The sequence below is a fragment of the Embiotoca jacksoni genome, unplaced genomic scaffold (assembly GCF_022577435.1).
Source record: "Embiotoca jacksoni isolate LCO1_2020_lvr unplaced genomic scaffold, fEmbJac1.0.p SCAF_67, whole genome shotgun sequence".
Taxonomy (NCBI): domain Eukaryota; kingdom Metazoa; phylum Chordata; class Actinopteri; family Embiotocidae; genus Embiotoca; species Embiotoca jacksoni.
The window spans coordinates 1,001,467-1,024,667 of NW_027185422.1; the positions used below are offsets into that span (position 1 = coordinate 1,001,467).

At 44.0% G+C, this 23,201-nt stretch overlaps 1 protein-coding gene and 1 non-coding gene across 5 annotated transcripts; one reads left to right on the top strand and one right to left on the bottom strand.

Moving 5' to 3' along the window:
- Window positions 1-702: 702 nt before the first annotated feature.
- pfkpb (phosphofructokinase, platelet b) lies at window positions 703-22,519 on the bottom strand. 4 transcript variants are annotated; one of them, XM_069175418.1, is made up of 23 exons: window positions 22,301-22,518; window positions 19,437-19,510; window positions 18,703-18,780; window positions 17,957-18,146; window positions 17,702-17,867; window positions 17,267-17,311; window positions 16,911-17,019; window positions 15,975-16,070; window positions 15,305-15,397; window positions 15,094-15,219; window positions 14,499-14,563; window positions 14,276-14,345; window positions 12,118-12,264; window positions 10,658-10,728; window positions 10,324-10,411; window positions 8,553-8,705; window positions 6,219-6,371; window positions 4,693-4,857; window positions 3,719-3,780; window positions 2,963-3,074; window positions 2,770-2,869; window positions 2,562-2,667; window positions 1,587-1,743 (listed from the first exon to the last, which is right to left on the bottom strand). In XM_069175418.1, exons 1-23 carry the CDS (start codon window positions 22,407-22,409, stop codon window positions 1,587-1,589), a joined length of 2,535 nt encoding a protein of 844 aa, XP_069031519.1. In that variant the 5' UTR covers window positions 22,410-22,518. The 4 variants fall into 4 exon arrangements, with proteins under 4 accessions (XP_069031520.1, XP_069031518.1, XP_069031517.1 ...); XM_069175419.1 differs by lacking the exons at window positions 8,553-8,705; window positions 15,975-16,070 and adding an exon at window positions 16,346-16,441 and having other exon boundaries at window positions 703-1,743; window positions 22,301-22,519; XM_069175417.1 differs by lacking the exon at window positions 8,553-8,705 and having other exon boundaries at window positions 703-1,743; window positions 22,301-22,517.
- On the top strand, window positions 16,611-16,702 carry trnar-ucu (transfer RNA arginine (anticodon UCU)). The gene is given in 2 exon segments: window positions 16,611-16,647; window positions 16,667-16,702. It is a non-coding gene; the product is annotated as a tRNA-Arg (tRNA).
- Window positions 22,520-23,201: the final 682 nt, after the last annotated feature.

Consider the following 23,201-nt stretch of genomic DNA (forward strand, 5'->3'; position numbering starts at 1 on the left):
GCGGAGAGGTTTTTATGGCCCTGAATACTAATCCAGGTTTTATTCTTTTAAGTTTGGAGGAGGATTCATCTCTCATCCGCAGGGGGAGTTCCCGGTTTTAACTTGTGAGCTCGTTAAAACCTGAAACTCCCCTCCGGTCCATGCAGAACTGAAGAAGCCTTTTTGGATGAGAGATGAAATGTCTTCTAAAAACTAAAGAAGTCCAGCTGCTTTTGGATCAAACTTGAGCCACTGAGCACCTTCAGACATGTTGAATACCATTTTTTTTCCCCTTAAATTCTTGAACAAATATTCAAATGTTTTCATCTGCAATTAACAAAGTTAGACGAAGTGCTAATACTTCAAATGAAAAGCCTTTACGTTTAAAATAAAAATAAAAAAGAACTGTCCTAAACAGATTTAATGTCCCTTATTTTAACCACTAAAGAATTTAACTTCACATTTGCTAAACATATTTCATGAAATCTCACTCGTTTAATTCTCAATTTGTTTGTGTCGTGGCAACTCAGATAAAGAGTTAGTTCACCCAAATTCTACCTGATGTTTGCAGCTGGCCTGATATTTAACTCTGCTGATAGTTTTAGATTTATTTGTTCACGTTTGGAGATTTTCTGTCTCAATAAAAGTAGAATTTTACAGTAAAACAACCCGGTTATATCCCTCTGGTTTAAAAGCTAGAGATAAATGATCACAAAACAACTCTTTTTCCACACACTAAATGCTTTATTACGGTGACAGGACGCTCACATAACGGCAATGTTGTGTAGTTTCTCACATTCTCTGCCTCCAGGACCCGACTCATAAAGAACCACAAAGAAGATGCCAGATACAAAGTCCAGGGTGGATACAAACAGCAAAGGCAAAACAACACAACACACACACACTCATACAGTTTAGCAGGTGACAGGACACACACACACACACACACACACACACACACACACAAGCAGCTCGTCTTAAAGCCTCATTAAACCTCCCGCAGGTTCCCTCGTGTTGCAATCAGGATGGTTAGACGGCGTTCAACAGGCTGAGAGCGTGTGATCCTCCCCAAATATAGTCCCTCTTTATAAGCAGCTTTAGGGGATTACATTAATTATGGGGCTCAAGGTGCTGTAGAAAATAAAAATGACAAAAGCTCGACTCTAAACGTGTCACGCACGCAGATGTTTGCTCAGCTGGTTATTTAAAAAAAAAAAAAAAAAAAGATATCGTTACATTTGTGGGACTAAAACTTGAATACAGTACATAATGAGGAGTGCTTTTCTATATTTAGGTTCATAATAACTTTGGAGATCTCGGAAATTCGACGTTAGAGCTGCTACTTTGTTTGAACTACATAGTTTTATTCCAAAATGACCTCCCTTCAAATTGAATCTAACATGCTGAAGATCCCTTCAGAAAAGTGCCGTGACGTGACCATATATACTCAAACTTTTTGAAATTACTATCTTTTTTTTAAATCTATCTTTTAATGTGCCTGCAGTCAATCAGCGGTGGATCAGTCATTGTGTTAGTAGCCGTCACTGAACTCGTGAAGCCGGTTTCCTGTTGGAGCGGCGCCCTCCGCTGGCGGCGGCGCGGCGGTTTCAGATGGCCGCTGACATGTTGCTCTCTTTGGGTCGGACCCGGGTCACGTGTTCCAGCTGGCCAGAGTCGGACACGTCGTAGCTCGTCTTGTACTTGGCCAGGATTTTCATCAGGGGGCGGAGCTTCAGCCACCACTGCTCCTTCGGGATCCTGTGGCTGAAAGCACAAGATGAAATCGAGCTCCATCAGACATGGAAGCAGGAAGTAAAACCCTCTCCTCCTCTAAAACACTACATGGACTCTTTTCTATAAGGGTTATTTTGGACAACATGCTATAGTCTGACTTTTTCATATTTTAGAAGACGTGCTATTTTTTTTTTCTGGGTTCGATAAGCCCGAAACTTTATGTGTGGATGATTCCATGTTCGTGCTTGAATGTAATGTTTTACATTATGGACTATATGCATAAGTTAGTCATTCATGTTATGGATGACATATTTTACTTTTAGGTTATTAGGTTTGCAGGAACTTGTGGGAATCGAACCCTGGACCTTCAGACTGCGAGGCGACAATGCTGACAACTGCACCACGATGCTGGCTTCAACAACATGAACGAAAGTTATACTTATAGCATGTCGTCTAAAATATGATCAAAAAGTCATATTATAGCATGTCGTCCAAAACATGAAAAAAGTCAAACTATAGCATGTCGAAAATATGAAAAAAAAGTCAAACTTTTGATATTACTCAGGGTCATAGTCGAGATTATCCTGAACAGGAATCCAGTCAAAGTTTTTCACCAGCTATTACGGATTATTTTTAATGAATATTTTAAATTAGGAAATTTCGATGTCAAAAGTTGAAAAAAGTGAACTTTACCTTCGATTTTTATCGTCAGAAATATGATAAAAAAAAAGTCATGATGTCCGAAATTTGAAAAACAAGTCACACTATACAAATATATATATATATATTTTTATATATTTATATTTATAAAAATATATATATATATATATAAAAATTGAAATTCTTACACAAAATCTGTTTCATCCCGAAGCTGCGACACAGGCTGAAAGACCATGGCTCTGCGTCGCATCCCCAACAGGCAGGCAGTGTCCTCCGAGTTCGCAAACACTCTCCCTGCATTAAAGAGAGGAAGTCATTCTGATTCATCCAGACAAACATGAAACTGAGAGTAAACATCATCACGTTTATCACTAAATTCAAGTTTTGGACTTTTACCTCCTTTGTAAGAGTCCTTGAGGGTCCGTGTGATCCACTGCACGGCTTTAGCAGCAACTTTGGTACCAAAGTTTCTATCAAATGGAGATGGAGCGCCTCCCTGTGGGAAGGAAACAAAATGTTCCGTTTAGGAATATAAAAAAAACCTGTGAACTAAAACATTTCTCAGTATTTTAAATAAAGGATGTGTGACCTGCTGCATGTGGCCGAGGATGTTCTTCCTGCAGTCGAACACTCCTCGTCCTTCCTCGGTGTACAGCTGGTAGATGAAGTCGGTGGTGAAGTTCTCGTTGCTGTTCTCGTTTCTAAAAGAAAACAGCAGAAAGGCAACAGGCAGGTTAAAGGGTTAAAGTTCACCAAAATAACAACAGTTACTCTGAACTACCTCAAATACAACACCTTAAATAATCGCAATTATTCTGGAAAAAGTTGATTTGTAAAGACAAATCTCAGACTTACAAGAGGAAAGAGAGAAAAACTACAGTTTGTTTGATAGGCTGCTGATTCTCTACACTCCCGGTGTTGAAGTGCCCTTGAGCCAGGGCATCAGCCTGCAGAGACATTTTTTGCAATGCGCCACTTTGTCTTGTAATAATGAAATCACGCAGGTGCGAACACACAATGTCACCTCCACTCCGTCCAAAGGACTACGTTCGTCCTATTTCCGGACCTCCGTCCTGCTGGGAGACGTTTAAACAGAGTGGTGGTGCAGCGGGACGAAAATAACCGCCGGAGAACACATGAAGTGAAGCGAGGACGGTCGAGCTGACGTCCAAAACAGTTCAACAACAACTTGTTTTTATCTTCTTCATCGATATATAATTATTTATACTATTAACATGGTGAAAAATATCAGTTATTTAGAGCCTCAATCCAACAGTCTGACCAGCGTGTAATGAAATAGGAAACAGCAGCAGCTTTGGAAACAATAAAAGAAGCGGAGTCTCACCTGAGCACCAAACCTCTCTGGATGCTCGTCTTCATCTTCTGCGTCAGATGCTCCACGTTGGCCTGAGGACGAAGAGCAGAGCGTTGACGGCGACCTGCGACGAGCAGCCGACGCAGCCGCAAATCACTCGCCTCCGTGTCCTCGCTCTTCCCCGGGACGGAGAGCTGCAGGGAGACGTTGGCGCCACCGGGGGGCGCCAACGTCTGCAGTTTAAACTCCTCTCGTGGAGCCGGGATGGTTCCTTTGGCTGTTTTAGGACTTCTTCCATGTATTGAATTTTGTTTTCATGATTCTCATCACCTCTATGATTTTTTTTTTTTTTTAACATGATTAGCGAGAAAAAATATTTTACCTTTCCGGATTATGACGTGTTGTCTTCATTATTTATGATTTTCAACTGAAAACGTTGCCAATAAATATTAGTTATCTATGGAGCACTTTTCCAAAAATGGAGTTGCACAGTGGCAACAAGTTCAAAACACGTCAGGATAGTATTTTTTTTTATTTATTATTTTTTTATTTTTTTTTAAAGCGGTCAAACAAATTCCCTAAATAAGCGAAATCCAAGTGAATTTGAAGTTTGTGTGCGAGTAAGAACACGAACACCGACGTTCCTGACGTCTCTAATCTCCTGATGGGATCTGCCTGTCATGGAACGAGTGATGCGGCTCGCGGGTTATTAATAAGTTGCTTCACGTGCACGCCTGTAATCTGGGTCACCTGCACACGCCCCAAACATCCAGGCGGAGGCAGCGAGCGACTGAAGGACGCTCACGTGGAAGTGTGATCTGTGCTGCTTCGTTAGAGCCGGGGGGGGGGGGGGCACTGTGGTCAAAATTACGAAACACAAATACAAAAAGGAGGGAATATAAAACTAATGAAGGACCATCAAAAGGTCTTTGTATTCTGTGGTGATGATGAGGAGGAGGAAGAGGAGGAGGAGGAGGAAGAGGAGGAGGAGGTTTCTCTCTGACCTGAACGTCCCGGATGTCAAACGGCTCCTCGTAGATGTAGACGGTGTCGGCGCCTGCAGCCAGACCGCCCACGGTTGCCAGGTAACCGCAGTAACCCCCCATCGTCTCGATGATGAAGACCCGCCGCTTGGTGCCGCTGGCCGACTGCTTGATGCGGTCGCACGTCTGATTCACACACACACACACACACACATTTATTAGACGAGCAAAATGGCGGCGGTGGTCACCATGGAGATGGACAGCATGCTGTTTAAAGTAGAGCTGAGAAATTATTCTTTCGAATTCGGTTATTCGGTAAATACTGCGATCAGTCATTAACATGAAGACGTCACTTAGCAATTCAACTTATTTATGACCTTTTTCGTTAATTATTAATTCAATTAAAATGAGTAAAATAAGCAACAGCTCTACTTTGAAGCGGATCAAATATCTGCAGATGCGTCTGAGTGACGCACAGGTCGACTACAAACTGGTGATTTATAACATCACACAATGTACTGTGAACTGAATCTACCTTATTGATCAATTATTGTTTTGTTTTTTTACCTTCCACACTGTTTAAGTTCAGAGTTTTCTGTTGTCTTTTTGTTGTTGTTGATGTTTATATTAATGCTTTTCTGCAAACTCGGGCAGGAAACCAGAGTCGACCTGTGCATCTCAGACGAGTGGCGTCGACCGGATCAGGACGCCGTCGCACACAAAACAGCAAACACGCCGACCAAACGCTTCAAACACAATCAGTCACAAACTTCGCTGCCGTGCACTCTGGAGGAACGTGAACTCAGACGGGCCGAGGTGGATGAACAGTTTGAACTCTCGATGTGTGCAGGTCATCAAAGTCTGTCAGCAGGTTAACTCAGGATTTCTCTGCCTTCATTTCTAAACACGAAGTTTAGTTCGTCGTTAATGAATTCGGTTTCATTTTTCTGGAGTCTTGTAAATACTTTTTCTTGTTTTTTTTTAAATACAGCATATAAAATAATAATAAATACGAAATGTAATTGGATGCTCTGCATACAAAAAAATGAACTTTAATGTCTTTTTTGGTCCCTAAAATTGTTTAATCTTTATGGAAAATCTGCTGATGTTAGTTTTCATTCATTTGTGTCTTATTTGGTTGTTGGTCCGGTTCTTGTTAACACGTTATGTCAAGATGGGTCAAACTTGGCAAAAACATTCACTTAATACCAAGAATGAACTAATTTTAAAAAAAAAAGAAAAAAAAAAAAAAATAAAAGGGGGGGGGGGTCAAAGGTCAAAGGTCAAGGTCACGGTGACCTCTACACATTCACGTGAATTTGATATCTCAGAAATGCCCGGACAGAATGTCTTCAAATGCGGACCAATCGTTCACTCCAGGATGAACTGATCGGACCGGTGGTCCATTTCTTGGACCTGAGAAATGCCGAGTTAACCTTGAAGTCGTCTTCCTCGTCACTTCTTCCCATTAACAGTCATCGTGATAAAAACCGGCGTCACCGTAGAATACCTGCAGCTGTGAGAAGTCTCGCTCTCTCTCTTCTTACCTCCACGATGGCGTTGAGCGACGTGTCGGCTCCGATACTGAGGTCGGTGCCGGGCACGTTGTTACTAATGGTTGCAGGCAGCATGCACATCGGGACGCAAAACTCCTCGTAGTCGGCCCGGGCCTCGTACAGCTGCAGCAGGGACTCAAGGGCCTGATGGTGGCGGTCGTAACAAGGAGTTAGACCACTGGGGGGGGGGGGGGGCTAGATGTCTGAGTGTCCTAATGTGGGAGATGTTTTTCAGAGGCTGCTTCATGGCGCTCAGCTTGTATCCTTCCTGAGTCCTACTCTGACGCTACTTGTGTGCTGTTATTACATCACAAAACAGTTTTCATACTAACAGGAAGTGATGTAATATGTTCAGCTGGGGGGTGGGGGGGGGCAGCGGTGGATCTGACTGATCTGATCGGCAACCTGACGATACTACGTCGGGAACCTGATAGGCCTGTCAATCAAACAGACACGCCCCCACCAAACATACAGTTTTTGGGAAACTCATGATTAATTCACGACGAGACTATTTTCAGACGGATCGGGAGAAAACCAAAGAGAAGAAGAGAATGACATCATAATGACTCGTGGAATAAAGGTCGACTAAAAAACATCAGAAGTAATTACTTGTTTTTTCTGACCCTGACCAGAAATAGTCGTCAGCATTAAAGTAGTTGTATCTAAGTTTAGAAATGATGTTTCGTATGATGTTTAATTGGTTAAACGGATATAAGGAAGTTGTTATAAGGAAGGATACGAGGAAAGGCCGTCGTCTGAACCCCACTGAGACCATGAACATGCAGCTCTGCAATGTGTGCACGTGGCCAACAGTGTGTGCTGCTGGCCGGCTCTCTCCGGGACAAGGGAGGGGGGGGGGGGGGGGGGGGGGGGGCTTTGGCTTCTCATTGGCTGAGAGGAGATGGGATGGGGAGGGGGAGGTGTGGGGGGGGGGTGATTTTTGATGTGACAGGATAAAGATTGAGGCTCTGAGCGATGACTCCTTTTATGTCCAAGAAGCAAAAAGGTGGATCTTTTTTTTAATTTGGTCTCGTTTGCTCAGACGTGTCAAAAGAAGAAGAACCCGGCTCGGCTCGGCTCGCCACGACCAGAACTTCACGGAAAGACAAATCGTGTGCACACGGCATGCAAACCGAACTCTCACGAACTCACCGAGCGCTGCCGTTTGGAGGACGAGGAGCGTCTCCGTGAGGTTGTCGTTTCTTTTTTTTTAAACCAGGCACTTAATCTGCTGTTGAGCACACCAAACACACAGAGGGCCGCACGAAACAGGCCGGGGGCCACGCCCCCGAGGACAAAACATGCCACAACACGTCACTCGCATGCCCCAAACACTTACCTGGGACCTCCGCTGACCGGCTCGCCTCCGACATCAACCAGCAGCAGGTGTGTTGTTTTATTTTGCTGCAGGAAGTCTGCTGGCTGAATCATCTGCCTCAATAAACTCGGTCTGAACGAAGCGGTCATCCGAGTGCGTTTCATATTTCTAATGTGTTTACTGCCACCATGATGGAGTCGTGTTTACGTGGAGGCTGAAGGTCTTTGCTTTGGTTCTGCAGCCGGGAGGCTGCCTGCGTTTACACAATATATCAGAGACCTCCTCTTTAAAGGAACGGAGTTGACAAAATATTCAGGAGACGCGGTTCAGCGACTGTCTTCTACAAATCGGTATGCGCCGATATGAAAATGTATTTTACAGAACATATTTCAGAGAATGATGCTTGATGGGTAAATTGGAAATTGTTGTATTTTATTGTTATCTATAATTATAATTAGCATCCCAGTGTGGACAGTCAACTTTGTGTCCACATTTTTTGACCGCATTTCAAGGATCACTGCAAAAAAAGTATGCTTATATATATATTTATATATATATATATTGATCAAAATCAGAATTCTCACTCCTTAATATCAATATCAGCCCCAAAAATCTCTTTATATTGACAGAAAATTGTGTTTTTTCATCTTAGTCAAGTCAAATCTGCCATCTTGTACTTTACATGTTGTATTTTTTGCCGTTTGATTAATCTAACCTGCATCTTCATTTTGTTTGTTGCTCCCTGAAGCCACTGCTTTCTATTTTAAAAGAAACTTACTGCATATTTTCCTTTTTTTCCCCCCGAATCCCAAATGTCCAGACTTCTAAGACAAAAACCATCTAACGTGTCCCGACATCCTGGACGTGTCCTATAAAGTCCACCTCCTGCTCGTCGATGTGAGGACGCGAGCTGTCGGTCGGCGAAGCCCCAAACTCTGACGGACCGGGCCGTGTTACCGTGTTCAGTCCACAAGCGCACACACACACTGCGGCCCGACCACACTTACATCAGTAATGGCGTTCAGAGCGGTGTCTGAGCCAATGCTGAGGTCTGAGCCGGGTATGTTATTGGAGACGGTGGCGGGGACCATAACCATGGGGACGCACAGCTCGGGATATTTGTCCCGTGCAGCAGAAAGTTCCAGCAATCCCACGTAGGCCTGCAGCGGTGAGAGCCGGCGTCTTATTGGTTGTTGTTGAGCGGCGACACACAGATGGGAGCAGAGTGAAGAGGCCTAACGCCCGAGGTCTTTACCGGCACGGCGGACGAGAGGACACGGGGGGAGCTTTTAGGGGAAAACGTCATGTTGGGAGGAGCTTGGAAATATTAGGGGATAAAAAAAAGCTGTATCCAAAATTTCATGCTACATACTGTAAATAGAGATAATACGGCGTTTCACTTTCTTCACCATTAGTTTACTGAAGACTGCCGGAAAAAGTAACGAGTAAAACCTTATTTATCCGTTGTTTCACAGGATATTGTTCAATGCAGCTTTTATCGTTTAGTAAAAATAGGAATTAATATGCAAGACATTTGTAGCAATCTGCAAAGCTTTGAAATGTTATTGTAAATTAAACATGAAGCGAAATTTAGTCTAGAAATCTACTCGAGTTGAAATTTGATGTTACAGTGAGTAACGGCCTTTATACACCGGGGACGTGATGATTAAACAACAAAAAACAAAATACGAATTACTGCAAATATTTTTTCTTTTCATACTGACAACAAGGTGAATTTGCGACAATAGTTGAAAAATAAAGTTTGAATAGATCGGCATCTTCTTATTCTTTAGAAAAATGTATGCGATTAAATTTTGTCCTGCTAGAAATATAAGCTGCTTTTTTGCCGTTTAATATTTCTGTTCTCTGTGAAAGTATTCAAAAACATCAGCTGGAAAGAATATAATGACGTTCAAATTAATTGCACTTAAAAAAAAAACCTAAAAAAAACATGTTTAAAAAAACGCTTGCGTTGAATTTGATCCTTTTTAGGTATGAACCCATTAAAAACCCCAAATCCCCTCAAAGGTTTGACGTATGTAGCCTGAAATCTGAACACCGGGTTTGTTAGCAACATGGGAAAGACAAAAGCTAGCAGTGGGTGTGGCTTGTATGCGAGAGGGAGGGGCTTCGAGGTGGGTGGGGCCTGCTGATGGGAGCATGGCTCTTTAGGAGTAATGCGATGGGGAAAAATCACAGGCAGCAAATGGGACAAAACAAAAGCCTGGGAGGAGTGGGAGAAGCCAAGGGGAGAGAGCCAGGCCAATCAGGACGGATGATGAGACACAAACAGGAAGTAGATGTTGTATCTCCTCTCAGAGAAACAAACATGGAGTGTGTTCATATTTTGGCGAAGCTGCAGAAGCCCAAAACTCTTTGTTACTTAATTGTTTAAATTTGTTTTAGGTATTTATGTCTTTGCAGCTCGGCCAATAATTAATACCCAAATAGGGACAGACAAGGAGAGAGCCTAGGACATTTAAAATGTGTCTTAAATATATTTTGAAAATATTGAAATTAAACGTGTTTTGCAAGTTAAAATGTCAAATCGGTGAGAAACCAATGTTGAAGAATATATGGTGCAAAGCTTCACGACAGGTACAACATGGCTGAGCAATAAAAAGAATTCAGATTTATTATCTTTTATAAAATTATCAGTCGCTTTTTTTGTAAGGAAACAATGGCAGAATAAAATTTACATCTGACTTTTTCTAAGTGATAAAACATGTCCTGAAAAAAAAAAATACTATTCCTAAAAAATAAGGTAAAGTCACGTACCTCAAATCCTCCGATCACCAGCAGAGCGTTGATGTTGTGGATCCTCATCTGCTCAGCGATCTTATCCAGATGTTTTCCTGGAAGAGTTCTAACACATAAACAATAAATAAATGATTTTATTTTTTATCCACCTCGACTGAACCAGAATTTTAAATTCTTCCACTGCTTCTTCTTTTTCTTTTATAATGGCTAAAATCAAGAGTACAAACATTAAAAATACATGTAAATAAAAAGGTTTACAAAGGACAATACAAATTACAAATATCTACAGTACGACAAATAAAAAACGACTTCATCTTCAGACTGGACGTCCAACGTCTTTCTGACCGCTCACCTTTTGGTCCCGAGCAGCGAGCCTCCCTGACCGGTCCAACCGCCGACATCGCCCCATTTAATCTCCTTAATCTGACGAGAGAGACGGACGTCGGCATTATTCTGACTTTAATCAAGTTTGGCTGCTTTCTTCACTTTTTAAGGACGATTCTTCTGAGTCACAACAACACAAACTGATGAACAGAAGAAGTCAACATGAAGTTTTCATCGGAACAACCATCTACTGAATAAAAAAAAAAAGAAGAAATCCCTTAAAAGCAGTAATAAGTTATATTGTATTTTTCAATGCTTTGTGCACTTGAAAAAAAAAAAAAAAATCCTCTGTTGTATGATGGTGGATGTTTTAAAATGTATTTATTTCATCCACGAATTTATATATAAATTATAAATTATAAATATAGAAAGCCTCTTTGGGTGAGCGAGTGTGGAAGAAATGTCTTCTGTTATTTGGTGCTTCTGTAATCCTTCATGCTTCATCGACAGGTCGCCTCGACTCTCCGGAAATATCCTGTCGCATGCGGTGATGTATGCAGACGGGAATGTTGTGCAGCTTTCCTACAGCGAGCGGCGACGTTTATCTGGAAACACTCGGTCGTTATCGGCGCAGCAGCGACGGCCGGTTGAACCGCGGCGACCTCCGAGGAATGTTCCCCGTGTTTCCCCTCGATGACCGCAGACGTAGTCGTAACTTTAATTGTCGAATCTCTGCAGGCGGACAAATTAGATACGCCGAGTGGAATAAAACTGTGCTCAGCACGACTGGGACGTTTATCCGAGTTGAACGAACTTCCTCTGAACTCGCAGTGTTTCCAAAAAAAGCTGCGTAAAATGCAAATAAAAACATATAAAATTGAAAAAAAAAAAAGACCAAAGAAAACATCAAATGTTGAAACGGATACATTTTTATTGTTTTATGAAAAATATATTCTCATTTTGAATTTGATGGCAGCGACACGTTTAAAAAAAGTTTGGACAGGAGTACGTTTACTGTTGTTTTAACAACACTCTGTAAACATTTGGGAACATAAGGGAGACCAGCTGCTGGAGTTTTGAAAGTGAAATGTTCCCCATCCTTGCCTGATATTCAAAAATTTCAATTCAGCACATATTTTTCATAAAACAGTCGAATCTCTCAGTTTCAACATTTGCTATGTCGGTTATTTTCAACGAAACGTGTTTACGTGATTTGAAAATCACCGAATTTAGTTTTTATTCAGTTTACACGGCGTAAAAACTTTTTCATACTTCTGGACTATTTATTTCCGCTTGGAACAACAATTCTCCATAAACAAGAGAGCTGTGTGTGCAAAAGATTTTTTTTTTTCCGCTTGCATGGCACGTTTTCAACGTCCGTGTCTCCAAAAAAAAAAAAAACTGCTCTAAAACAAAAAGGTCTGAAAAGATCTCTTAAATATTCAGAGGGAAGTTGCAGACGTGTTTTAACAGTCTTGTGACGCTCACCTGTCCTTTGTAGAATCCCTCGAAGCCGTCGTTGACGGCGAACATTTTGTGGCCTTCGGTGATTCCCACTCTGACGGCAGATCGCACGGCGCCGTTCATCCCGGCCGCCGGCGCGCCGACGTTCATCACCGCCACGTTGAAGCCGCTCTGAGGGGGACGGAGAGCAGCAGTCGTAAACACACCGTACTCAGAGATGCAGTAAATATAAAAAAAAAATATATATATATATATACGGAGTAGGCCATATGCTGCAACAACCCCCCCCAAGCTTCATCACATTTTATACCATCTTCTTCACAGGCACGTGTGAAGAAGATGGTATAAAAGAAATAATCAGAGGCTTTCAGAGGCGATGAAGACGAGCAGCGAAGTCCGCGGACGAACTCTTCTCCATGACGGCCATGGAGGCGTCCGTCTTCACGCCTCCGCGTCTCGCCGAGACTTTAAACCTCCGAGCAGAAGAGCAGCAGCAGGCAGAGAAGCCGTTTTCATGCAAGAAGCCGCATGCTGCGAGAAGACGAAGGGAAGCGGCCGCTGCTTCCTCACGACAACCGACGGAAAAACGTCCAGCCGATATTTTCTAACTCTTTTCAGACGTTTCGTCGTCAGTCGTACTTGAAATCGTTCACAGCGATCTTCAACCGCGACGTCGGAGAGGACCACAGTTCACACGTTGGACACACCGGGCACCAACGATGGATCGAGCTGTTAAAGTTCCTCTCGTTAAAGACAGTTAATCATTTTAATGATGACAAATAATAATGTGGAGAACCTCAAAATGGACGGACGTCCCACTCTGCTGGTAATGAACCGTTTAATATCAACACTCGCGGTTCAAAGTCTATCGAGTACTTTTGAAAAGTGTTAGATTCCCTAGAAGTTGTTTCCTTGGAAGGGTTGGGTATCAGATATCAGTAACGGATGTTTAGGAGTTCTTGTTGGGCTGCACAGACACTCGTTGGAGGAAAAGTTCAGACCAAAGATCCGTGACGAGACTCAACCGTTTCAGAAAGTTGCAGGAAAAAGTTGCATCAGCTGACGTCAGCTCCTCTCAACGATGAAACCGCTCCAGAAAAAGTCGGAAAGATCTCCCGTCATAAGTTTACGGCATAAATCTGCAGAAGTCCAAGTTTCCACCATTTCATTACTACTAATAAAAAAAAACCTCCTCATTTGTGTTTTAAGATGCTACAAATTCGATCCAGCTCAGAAAAAAACCTCTCAAAAGCCACCTTTTACAACTAAAGTACAGAGAGTCGTTGCCGTGGAGACGTCACACCGTCTGTCCGGTTGCTTTGCCGTAAACTAGCAGGTTTCAAGATATTCCAAATCATCTCGTCGCCAGTCTTCGGTCTGAACTTTTATTTCCGTTTCTCTGAGGTTTTAAAAGAAAGCGTCTTCGGTGGAGTGAATTAACTTCAGCTTGAGACACAGAGAGCGTGGAGTCCGTCCAGTTTTGAGTCGGAGACGCTCTCCGTCTCCGCAGAGTCGACGTTAAACTGCGAGGAGGCGGCTTCAGGCTCACGTTGAAGCAGATGCGCCGATGCACCTCTTCGCACGTCTACTTTCTGAAGCAGAGCCGACGAGCAGGTAAGCAAAGACAGACAGAGCGACGGGTAAGAGGAGCGCTGAACGCTGTCGTTTTGTGGCACCGTGTTACCACGGTAACGTGTAGTTAAAGATTTTGTGTCTGTAAGATAAAAAAAAATTCTCATAAAAACTCACAAAAGATTAGATTTCCTAATTTTCACTCAGCATGAGGAGAGTTTGAAGGAGGATCAGCGAAATAGGTCAAAGGTCAAAGGTCACGGCTCGTCATACCGGACTACAGCCTGCAGAAGCTTTCGGACCTACAGCCCGTCTCATCACTCATCACATACATGACACTGCTCTTCCTCTTCCTACTCTCCCCCCCCCTCCCCTCCCCCTCAGGGGACAGACAGCCACAGAAAATACACTCTGTTAGTGTCACAAAAAGACTGCAGCACCCACAATGCACCTGGGCCCGGGGAGGTACCTCACTCTAATCTGAGAGCAGCTGGTGGGAAAAGACACATTAAAGGAAAATATTACAGGAAGGATTTTTTTTAATTTTTTTTTTACTGGTTTGATTATAATCACCGTGATGTTCTTCATGTTTAATTGTAGTGACACTCACATTGGGAAGCTCAGAGTCTGCTTTGCGGTACGAGAGGAGTCGGTAGGTGCTCAGATTGTTTTCAAAGCTCCTGCAGGGAACAAAACAAAGTTCAGCAGTGAATGAAAACGTGTGGCGTCCAACCAGAAATCAATGCAAACACAGTTCAACTGGGACACGTCGTCCCTCTGATGACGTCTCACAGGGATTTAACTAAAGTCAAAGTAAAAGAAAAGTGGATTACCTGCCGCGCAGTCTGACCGCTTCCTCGAACTTCTTCTCGTCCATGGCCTTCTGCACCTCCTGGGTCTGATGACGAAAAAACCTTCTTCACCAAACTTTTCCTCCACGTGTTCATGTTTGCGCCTGTTTGACTGTCTGCTTGTTAACTGTCCTGCAGGTGAACGGGTGGGCGGAGCTTGGAGAGTGTGTGTGTGTGTGTGTGTGTGTGTGTGTGTGTGTGTGTGTGTGTGTGTGTGTGTGTGTGTGTGTGTGCGTGTGCATGTTGTGTGTCTCCTGTGTGACCTGAACTGTAAATCACATCCCTGTAAATGTCTCACTTTGTTTTGGGGCAACGTTTCAGAGTCACAACAACACGTTCTTTCACGGTTTCATTGCTGCTGGTGGTTTTGTTTGTTTGTTTTTTTATGTCAGTGGAAACAAAATATTTGTAATAATTAAAGTGAGTCTTCTTCTATAATTCATCATAAGGGAAGATTAATGCGAAGAGTTAGTGCAGCAAATCTGTTCTGTATGCCCTGTGGCTCTACAACACACACACACACACACACACACACACACACACACACACACACACACACACACACTCACACACTCACCATCTGCACACACTCCATGAGGGGCAGTCGAACAGCCTGGTTTCCGACCAGAGACACGACGCAGGCCGGCGTGTTGGCAGACGCCTCCAGCAAGGCCAACACCGCCTCCACGCCCATACGACTCGCCTGCAGAGGTCAAAGGTCATTTAATCCATCACGCCAGAAGTGGGAAATTCTTTATATTGTTACGACTGATCGTCACGTGACTCACCAGGATCCGGTCGAAGGCCGACGGCGTCCCTCCTCTCTGCACGTGACCTAAGATGGTGACGCGGGTGTCGAAGCCGAGGCAGCGAACCACCAGCTGGTCACACAGAGAGCACGTCAACAACCGGGATCAACACACAAATACACAAACAAGAGACGCAACGATGCCTCTAAAATCTATTCTTTGTCTTATCTAGATGCATTTCTGTAACATTAAAACGAGAATTAAAGGGTTTTACTTTATAACACTACAAATACGCATCGTGAGGATTAAAATAAACGACCAGCTGCTCTAACTACATTATTTATGCAACATTTATTCTTTGGTCCATTTTGAAATGAAACAAATAGAAATAAAAGGTGTCAAAAACAAAAACAAACAAACAAACAGGAGAACGCATGCAAAACATCTCCTGTCATGTTAAAAAAGTGCCAAATAATGAACAAAAGGGTGCAAACATACGTGATGTGAAACATTCCTCAGCGGATGAAGGATTTATGGAAAAGAATTGAGGTTTTTTAGTAAAAAAGAAAAAAACGTGCTCAAAAAAAAAAAAGGTGAAAAGTCGTAAAATGGACGTAAAATGGGGTTTTGTGTCTCGCATGCAGAAATGAACGAACGTTAAAGCGTTAAAAGACAAAGATCCGTTCGACTCCACCGAGTTTCTACTCACGTCCTTGATATAATCGGGCGTTATCGCCTTGTTGTGGGAATCTATGGCACCCTCGGCTACAATTATAATGTTCAGCCGTTTCTTATCGGCGCGGTTCTGCAGAAACACGAAGAAGCACAACGTGAAAACATGACAGAAAAATGTTCTGCATTTGCCAGAAAAGCTGGATCTGATGACGGAGCGTCACGTTTTTATTTCTGCTTTGATTTTCAGCCGGCTGTCGGCAGACGCTCGCCACGTTTTTCGGGGAGAAGTTTCGTTGCGTCTGGACTCCAAACAGACTGTAACTTTTGTCCTGACGTCCGCCCATCCGGCAGCTGATCCAGCTCCTGGTTCTCCTCTGCGTCAGCGGGACGCCGAGCTCTACTCACATCCTTCACAAAATCAGAGGTAATGGGTCGTCCTTGTCTGTCGATGGCTCCTTCTGCAGCTATGATAATGTTCAACCTGGAACCCCGAGATCGACTCTGGACATTCACAAACACACTCAGCGCGTTAAATCTCTCGTTACTCTCGTAATAATATTTACTGTTGGACATGTTTGATGGAAACTATGATCTGGAAAATTCCTGTTCGTCAGCGCCTCTGAACATGAGCAGGGAGTGTGTGTTTCTATTAGTAGCAGCAGCAGCAGCCGGCTCTGTGGCGCAATGGATAGCGCATTGGACTTCTAGTCAAGCACTTGAGAGGTGATTCAAAGGTTGTGGGTTCGAGTCCCACCAGAGTCGCAGTTTTATGAGCCGAGCGGAGATTTAATTGTGTGCAGATGTTCCTGCAAACATTTTATCTGCGTGTTTATTTATGGGATGTGTGAACAAACAAACTTAGAGCTTGTCCGCTTGAGATCGGATGACCCCGGGACTCCTGTTGTAGACTCAACACCGCGCACGCGTGTGTGTGTGTGTGTGTGTGTGTGTGTGTGTGTGTGTGTGTTACCTCAGACAGTTTCTGACACATGCTGTCCTCCCAGCCGTCTTCAGGAGGCATTTCGGGGATAAAAACCCAGTCAGCTCCGCACGCCAAGGCGCTGACCAGGGCCAGATATCTACACACACACACACACACACACACACACACACACCGTGAATAACTTCTGTGGACATTTCCTGCAGTGTAACAGATGTGTGTCGTGAAGTATTTCTTCTCCACACATGCGTGGCTGAGTTGAAATATTCAAGCAGTAAAACGTGATTTACAAACAATAGAGGTTTAAAATGATTACAAATGTTTTATGATATTCGGTCACTGATACTGAGCATGTGCAGTTCGCTTATAAGAGAAGAAGTTCCTACCCGCAGTGTCTTCCCATGACCTCCAGCACAAACGTCCTCTGGTGGCTGAAAAACAGGAAGAACGTCAAAAAAGCTGATTCGGTGAAACTGGATTCGTTGAATCAGCTCAACGCAGGACGGATGATGAAGAGCACTCAAACGTTCACCATGAAATGAACCAGACTAAAGAAGACGTGTGTTCGAGGTTCGTCGGGACGTTGATAGCTACACGTAGACAACAAACTAACCTACTCTTAAGTAGTCCGATGATGTCGTCACATCTTAAAACACCACGTTTGTCTCCTCAATCAAATAGTTTATGCAGCGACTGTCTCGTCTCAGAATTTATATTTTTCTTTGATTTTGCCGGCGCCTGGTGGTGATGCTTCACTGCTACCAGAAGGGGGCAGTAATTCACCTCGAAGCTCTTTGGATTCACTTTAGGATTTTGTTCACCTCTGAGCGGTGGTCATGATGGCGTCCACCACTTCGATGATGCGGTGCAGGGCCGAGTCGGTGCCGATGGTCATGTCGGTGCCGCAGAAGTCGTTGTCGATGGAGCCGACCATCCCGACGATGTGGAGCTCGGAGTTGGTGCGCGTCGCCTCCTCGTCGATCAGACCTGGAAAAGAGCGGACGGACGGACGGACTCTCGTCACTCCTGTGTGTCGGAGGGTGTCGGTGTGTGGACGTCCTCCGGGGGGCGCTCACCTTGCTGCAGCAGCTCGTTCAGCAGGCCGCTCCACTCCTCCCTGAACAGGTTGGCGCCCGTCAGGCTGCCGTCTCCTCCGATCACACACAGGTTGGTGATGCCGCGCCGCACCAGGTTGTGCGCTGCCTTCAGGCGTCCCTCGTGGGTACGAAACTCTTTGCAGCGGGCGCTGCCGATGACCGTCCCCCCCTGAGGAGGAAACGGGAAGTCCGGCTCAGGTTATCTGGTTTTCTTTACGTTTCAATGTGACGGTCAAGGGGTCAAATTTTCCGGAGATCATCACTGGACAAAACTGATTCAAAGTTACATTTTATTTGTTTTATACTTTGTTTGTTTTTTACATTTCCCCAAATAAAATGTTGATTTAAGGAAGCATCCTGTTGAATCTTTGTGAGGACCTTGTGGCTTATTTACGGGATGAATCTGTTCTCTTTTGCAATGAATGGAAACCTCTTTATAAAATGAAGGTCTCATTATTACGACAGTGAAAAAGTCTAATTCAGTCACCGACTCATTCGGCCGGCAGCTGACAGCTTTGTTGCTGCGTCACCTTCAATCATCGTCGCAGACGTCCAGCAGATATTTCACTGTGCTGAAACCGGCATGAAAAACAGCTGAGCTCATCTTTCACCGAGAGTTTGGTGACGCTGAAATGTGAACGATGTTTTCTACATCAAGATAGGTTCAGCTGTGTGAACGCTGACTGAGTTTTTATTTTAGGAGAGAGTGAAAAATGTCGGCCCACCACTTGCAGCATGCTGGAGACGCTTTCCCACGTCGCCTCCTTGATGTTGTCTCCGCCGTCCACCATCCCCTGGTACCCCTGAGAGGACAGACAAACACCACGGAGACTCAGAGTGGTACATAAGCGGCTAAATCGTCACATTTAAGAACGCTGAAGTCAAAACAAGTGACTTTATTATTCAATCAATCAGCCGTCGTCTGATTCACTGTCAGTTTCCACTGTTGTTAAAGCTGCCGTGCTGCGTTCAGGGTCCCCGTCGTCGCTCACCGCCCGGTGGTTATTCGGGGCTGATGAAGATGACGGTGCAGCCAGTGAAGGATGAAGCACCTTTGGGCTGCGAGATGTTTTTAAGAGCAACTTTATTTAAAGTCAAAGTGTTTTATGATTTAAAATTAAGTTTGTTTTGCAAATGATGAAAATTTGATGCTTTCGCATTTGAAAATGTGCTTTTTCGTGTCAGATTTTTGCGACGGCTGTGTTTGCGTCTTCCTCCTGGTAAAACTAACATCACTGATTGTCTGCGATTGGTGGAAATCAAGCACTAAACGATAAATTTCACATTTTACATTTCCAGACTTCAACATTAAAGTTATCTGAATGACTTTTTGAGGTCAGTTCTGGCTTCTAAAAATCATCTGAACTGCTGCCGGTCCTCAGAGACGAATCCCGGCTGCGTCCAGCCGACCCGTCGGTTCTGGTTCTGCAGACTCCCCCGAGGCTTCGTCACGTCTCACCTCGTGGATGAAGTAGACCTTCGCTCCCACGTAGATGCCCATCCGGACGACGGCCCGGACGGCCGCGTTCATACCTGCCGCACGGAGACGAAGAGTTAAGAGGTTGTCACGGAAACGCTCGATCGCGACGTGGCAGACGGACACCGAGGTCCCCGTCGCTGTTGTTGTCACGTGTTTTACGTACAAAAATATATGTATTTAAAGTGATGTGGACATGAAAACAGCAGCGTAAACAAAGAGAGGACGAAACCAGACGGACCGGAGGACGACGGGAACGAGGTCAAAGCAGAGAGACGAGGACAGAACGGGAGTCGCCCTGAGGACGGAGGGACAAAAAACAACCCGTCTGTCGGAGCACTCAGTGAAATAAAAAAAGAGGACAGACCACAAATCTGCGGCAACACGGAGATGCTGCACTTTTACATAAACACTCATCATAACTGAGCGGCGGACGTTTGTCATAAAAATGTTAAAATAGATGAATTCATAAATTAGTGGATGATAAACAACGCTGTTGATCATGTGACCGTCTCAGAGACGCATTTCGGAAAGATGCTTCACTTTAAGCAGCCATTAAAACATCTATTATAAATAACAGTCATATTGTTTTTGTAGCTTCTCTGCTACGTCACAAAAATGTCATGAAATAGCCCGTTTCCATGGCTACCGCTGACCTCACGGCGGGAGTTGTGACATTGACAAAGTCTGGATGCCTGCAAGTGGTTTCAGGCTGTTTAGGTTATATGCTAACGAGTGCTGACGGGCTAGTGTTGCTAAGAGACCAGGTCGGTGCTGATTGGTCGGGTGGGGGGAGGTTGGGGGGGGGCAGGGTGGGGGGAGGGGGGGAGGGGGGGGTCTGCACAGACATGTGAAACGGGGTCGAAATGCACAATGTGTTTAATGAGTTTTACAGAAATAATTAAAGAAGGGGGGTGTGTGTGTGTGTGTCATGACCCAGCTGGTGTGTGTGTGTGTGTGTGTGTGTGTGTGTGTGTGTGTGTGTGTGTGTGTGTGTGTGTGTGTGTTAAAACGTAATAAAACCAGCAAGTGTTCGACGTCTCGATGACTTCAGAATGTTATTTCAAGACGATATATATATCAATATATCCACGTATATCCAAGTCCTTGTTCAAAATAAAGAAAATAACATTACTGATATTAGAACTCGCTTCTTTTTTTTAGCCTTTAAAAAAAACTGACCTACATTTTTATTAGGATTTCTGTCTCGCCTGCTCCGGTTTACTTTGTCCCGTCCTGTGCCAGTAACGACCACCGTCTCACATCTACTGAATCCAGACGCACAGAAGATCGACTCTTCTCGGTTCTCTTATAAATAAAAACCTCAGCAGGATCGTCCCGTACGCCGTTCACGCACGTCGGTACCGAAGGTTTGGACCCAGCGTCCTGCGGGACGCGCTGCTGTTCGCTCTGCAGCCTGTCGGCGCACGGTGTTACGTAACCGACCGCGTCAGCCGACCGTGGCTGCGACCTGCTGCACTGCATTAATATTGATCAACCATCAAATTTGGATGAGATAGGACTCAATTACATGAACAGGGATCCTGTTAGTGATATAAAAAAAATAATAATAATCACATAATTAATCCCTATGGAGATACTTCATGAATAATTAATTAACATTAATGACGGTTTTATATCTTAAAAATCTCATTATGAGGATTAAAAAAAAAAGACTGACTATTTGTGGTACTTTTCCCTCATCACCACATTACTCATCACTGCATACTAGCTGCTCCTCACGTAGGCGCCTCAGCCCTCCCGGAAGTCACTGCAAATGCCCCTTCAAAATTAAAGCGCCGCCACGCAAACTGGAGCGAACAGCGTTTTACTGTTAAAGGGCACAAAGCAGAGGAAGCGCTGGTTTTAAGTCTCGGCAGCTTTCAACACTGGTGAGAGGTCACGACTCATCCTCCGGCGATGCAAGGGCACGTGCAGTGGTTTTTATTTCTTCTTCTAACAGGAAGTGACCAAATCATTCACTGAGATGGCAAATGAATGAGTTAGTGAAGCGCGTTTCTTTTCTTTTTTTTTTACACACAATTGCAGATCTCATGCTAAATTATAGGGATTCTTACTACTAAAAGAAACCTACCAACACTGACAACACTCCTGCGCCATGCATGCAGCCCTTATAGGTATTCAAGGATCACTTGTTGATGGCTTAAAAAGAAAGAAAGAAACCATCCAATGCTTCTGCAGCCTGGGCGCGTTAATCTGATCAGATCCGGATTGTAATTATAATCTAAACATCACTCCCCAACAAACACCGCAGCACGCTGCGCGGGGACACAACAGTTGTGCGTTGGAGGCTGTTGCGTAACAGTCATCCAGATTCATTAAACGCACTATAAATAACGGCTTTCACCAAAAAGAAGGGCCGGAAATGAAACTCCACCTCCTCCCCCCCCCCCCCCCCCCCCTCCGTGGTGACCGCTGCTGGGACCGCACCTTTAATTGAGTCGCTCAGCAGCAGAGTGCGCGTTTATTCGGCCAACACATCCATTATCGGACACGTCTTCAGGGGATTTCTCCTCCGTGGGAATATGCGCAACTGATTTCGGCAGAAAACGAAATATTCTGCCAAAAATGTGAAATTAATTTTCCCACACGTAAAGTAGAGAAGAAACTGGGTGTCTAAATGTTATAATATCAACATACGTGCACAATGAGCGTGCATTAACGAAGATAAAAGGATAAATAAATATGTGAGAGCATGAATAAAGTCTCCCTGTCGTTTCATGTGTTTTGTTGGCAGCACTTCTTCTCTCAGTGATTTCACTTCAAAGACTTCCTCCAGAGCACCTCGCGCCCTGTCCGATAATGGAACTGCGGCTTCTCGTTACCTTGGGCATCTCCTCCGCTCGTCAGCACCGCGATGGATTTACCGGCGCCGGTCAGATTCTCGATGAATTTCCGGGTGTCCTGCCGCTTCGGTGGCGCCGCGCCCGCCATCGTCTGTCCGTCCGGGGGTCTCCTGTCACCTGCCGACGAACAACCACAAACACGGAGCACCTGAACGAGCCGCGGACTGCAGACTTGAGGCAGCTCGGGGGAGATGCTGTCTGTCGGACTGCAGCGGGCACCGCCCTCTTTGCGCCGCGGACACGCCCCCTTCTACAAAGATCCTACACGTGACTCGTTCCTTGACTTCACGCGCCTCTAAACGCCTTTAAAACAAGAAATAAAACAATATTAATATATTTATTTTTAGCAATCTAATGCTTATTAAATCAGCTTTCACAGCTATTATTCTTTTTCTAGCAGCTCAACTCATCGGACGACTTTATAACTTTCCGTTGCTTGTATTATTATTAGCGGCTGACAAATGTAATATTTACATTTCTTTCAACAAAATAAGAAATAAAATAATATGAACAACACTTTTGCTCAGTTCAACACTTTAAAACTATTAGCTACTTACTTAGCTACCTTTTTTATTATTATTATTATTATTATCATTATTTTTTTGTTTGTTTGTTTGTGGGTTTTTGTTGGTTTGGTTCATCTTTTACATTTGTTAGCAGTAAAATATGTTTCACTGTTGTAACATTTGGACAAACACATGAATCATAAAAGTCTAAATGATAGTTCTGACTATTAAAATATGAACGTTGTAACTGGAATATTTAACCATGTTTGAGTCTTTTTTTATGTTATTTTTTTAATCCATCTCCCACTTTGCGGTTTGGAAAGAAACACCAGAGTGATACATCTTTACTATTGTCTTCCTGCTTTGGCTGTCAC